The sequence below is a fragment of the Notothenia rossii genome (assembly GCF_949606895.1).
Source record: "Notothenia rossii genome assembly, chromosome: 5".
Classification (NCBI taxonomy): domain Eukaryota; kingdom Metazoa; phylum Chordata; class Actinopteri; order Perciformes; family Nototheniidae; genus Notothenia; species Notothenia rossii.
In genome coordinates this window covers 76,842,458-76,845,880 of record NC_136903.1, presented here as the reverse complement: position 1 = coordinate 76,845,880, position 3,423 = coordinate 76,842,458, and the positions used below count along the sequence as shown (strand labels likewise).

The following is a 3,423-nucleotide window of genomic DNA, read 5'->3' as shown; positions in this document are numbered from 1 at the left end:
GGATGATCGGCGTGGCCCACGAGACAGTCAGCCGCAAGGGCAGCATCCAGATCCAGCCCAGCCGCGGCTTCTACTGCATCGTCATGCACGACGGCAACCAGTACAGCGCCTGCACCGAGCCGTGGACCCGCCTCAACGTCAAGAGCAAGCTGGAGAAGGTGGGGGTGTACCTGGACTACCACAAAGGCCTGCTCATCTTCTACAATGCAGACGACATGTCCTGGCTCTACACCTACCGGGAGAAATTCCCCTGCCAAGGTCTTCCCCTACTTCAGCCCGGGCCAGAGCCACGCCAACGGCAAGAACGTGCAGCCGCTGCGCATCAACACTGTGCGCCTCTAAGAGCTGACGCATCTGTGGTCCTGAGAGATAATTCACAGGACTTGTGGAGGTTTCAAAACGATATTCAGTTTTAAAAAGTGTTTAAATAAGGTGTTTGAAATGTTTTTTTCTTTCAGTTCAGTTCAGAGTTGTGCTCGATGTTGCTCTTAAAGTCCTGCGCTGTTATTTTTGTGTCACTTGAAACGATAATGGCCTGCACTTGAGCCTCTTTTACGCATCTTTGATTGAAAAGATAACATTAGAAGCAGACAGGCGGACCCCCGGGCTCCTCTGGGGTCTGTGTATGTACAAAAAGAAAGTGATTAAAGCCCCCAGGCCCACCTTGCACACTCCCAGGGGGCAACGCTCTCCTGATGTCCCCTTGCTGTCCAGGCGAGGACACTGAAGTCTGGTCACTTGTCTTCTCTGTGCTGTACAGTCTGCTTAGCTTTGTGTGTGGAATGTGATCGACAGCACTCGGCTTATTTTCGTTTGTCCAGCAGTCCACCATGAACTTCTAAAGTCTGTTCGCACTTTTTACCCCCTGTCTGAGACCGGGGTCTTGGTTCCTCCTGCAGGTCACTAACACAGGTGTCTATTCTTTATTATTGCGAGGAAAGCTGTTGTTTCCTTTCACAAGTCATCCAGCCATTATCTGTCACATATAGAAAAGTAGTATTTGTTCGACTGCCCGTACCTTGCCCAGTGGAAAAAAACATAAAGTAAATACGTGCATGTTAAAAAAAAAAGGAAATCTCTCGTCATTCTGGCTCACGTTTCAGTTTCTGTTCTTCAACCTCAAGTATGCTACAGCCCACAGCATACACTGGCATATGTGTGGGGTTTTTAAATTCAAGTACATTTTGATTATTAGTCATGATGTTTTGCTCATTTTCTCTTAAAACCTAAAGAATATTAAATCATACCATCTGAGTAAACTGCCCGGTGAGACTGGAATCTCTACTTGTTAAAGCATAACTTCTCAGATGTGGAAACCTAAAGGGTTCAAGATGAAGTGTAACTCACAGATTATACAAACACCACTGATCTATCTTATTTAAGATCATAACATTTTAATTAAATGAAGCTGAATGTTTTGAGAAGCGGTCCATATCAAGGGAAATTTTAAAGGGTGCACTGAAATGCTATTCCTGTGAGACTGGAAGAAGATGTGTTATAATTCCCCTGAGACCCTGTTTATATCTTCACCTCATGTGCCTCAAGTGTTATTTATCAAGTCCTGCAGAATCAGCTCTTAAGAGGCTCTGGTCGCTCAGCCAAGTCCAGCATACTGAGAGACGTGTCTGTGGGTGGGTGGGGGGGGGGCGGGCGGACATGTGCACGGGTTTGTTGGTTCAGCTATCATTTTTAAATCCAGCGTTGGTTGTGCTTGATAAATCCCATCTGGCCCTCTGAGCACACCCACCCATGCAGTGGCTAAGAGTGATTATTATGACATACTTGGGTAAATTGGGTAACACTTTTATAGATCCACACTACCATTAGAATAACAAAGTAAAAATCACCTCACTTTCCCTTTGCCACTGTACATCTAAGCATTGTTGTGTGTGTGTTGTCTGTGTTGTCCATTTAAAATAAGATGGGGGCAGTGCCCTTGTTTTTCTAGGATGTGATTCCTGTACGCGCAGTATGAAGCAAACTAGGGTCAAATGGTGATCATCTGAAAATGATTTATGGTATTTGTTTTAACTTGCAGTGATCTACAGGAGCATGTTTCAAGAAGCAGTCGTGCTTGGGTAAATAAAACCTGCAACAGTTTGTTTTATGGGATTTACTCAGCAAGAGGATCCATGTAGTTATGTGTGAAGATATTTCCAAAGTTTAAACATTCAGGAGAGTGTTGAGTAATGTTACTTCTCTCTTATGTATTCTACCTGAGAGGTAGATTCCAACCAGCTGGTGCTTCAGAGAAAAACACTTACATTTGACCCTGGTTTGCTGAGCTGCAGACGTCAGTGGAGTCTGCTCCACGTCCTGTTTGAATATTCAGAAGGAGATTATTGTGAGGTGGTGTTGGGTTACTGGTGGTGGTGACGCTTAATGTTCAAAATGATTTATGATGATAACTATGACACTTTTACTGATTATAATGATGATTGTGTCTTTGATGGTGGCCTCTTTGAACCCATCCTTGTGTGAACGCTCTTAAGTGTTCTTCAGCCGCAGCTGAGGTTTGTGGGAAATGTTTTAATGTCAAATAAATGACTGCTAAAATAAGCCAGTTATCTTTGTCCTGGTTTGGATGAGCATCAATGCAGAAGCTGTAGATTGTCAAATAAGATTTTAAAAATCTGTACGCTACTCTGTTGAACTTATTGGATTCATATTTTTTCAGGTAACATGGTCCAGAAGTAGCTGTGGCACTAAAAAATGTGTCTGCTGCCGAAGGTCCAATGTACCAGATCGCTGTGTATCTAGGTACAAGCTATAGGTCTGAGGGTTCACTGGGGGATTACCAATTGAAGATGAAAAAAATGTATTTGCCCCATGAAATATATGTTGCTTTTTTTAGACTCATCTCACACTATTTGCTTTTTTCTTGTGAAATACTGATGTTACTAGTTGCTCTGAGGCTTTACTTAGTTGTCCGCCATCTTAGTTAAGTGCATTAGTTTATTAACAGAGGTCAAGCTTCAAGTCGAGACCTCGATTCAAGTCAGAAACTTTACAACATTTTTAAAAAGACTTGCAACTCGGCTTGGCAGGTGACTTCACTTTTTCATGAGCCTTTATTTGAAAATACTTAATCCTTACTCTTCCCACATAACTTTCCCTCATCCAAAACATTAAAAAGTGTGTTATGTAAAAATTGTATCACAAAGTTATAAATGTACCCCTCATCGGTGACCGGTGGCCCTAGATAAAGTCAGTTGATCCCCAAAGGACCTGAGGTATCATACATGTCTGTACAAACTTAACATGTTTCATTTTAAAGAGTCACAGAGAACATCCATGTGAAATCGCTTTAATACTGAAACTGGCGTAATTCTTCTAGTCAGTGAGTCAACATAATCTATCATATTACTTTTGAGAGCAAGAAAAAAAGCTAGTTGAAATTGAAACTGTTGGAGATTTGGAGGA

General features: G+C 42.4%; 1 protein-coding gene across 1 annotated transcript in view; it reads left to right on the top strand.

The window, feature by feature from the left end:
• Nucleotides 1-2,563, top strand: part of trim62.1 (tripartite motif containing 62, tandem duplicate 1) — a 25,123-nt gene extending 22,560 nt beyond the window's left edge. Inside the window, 2 exon segments of the mRNA XM_079680570.1 lie at nt 3-244; nt 246-2,563. Of these exon segments, the coding sequence (XP_079536696.1) occupies nt 3-244; nt 246-342 (339 nt within the window). The 3' untranslated portion in view covers nt 343-2,563.
• The last annotated feature ends 860 nt before the right edge of the window (nt 2,564-3,423 follow it).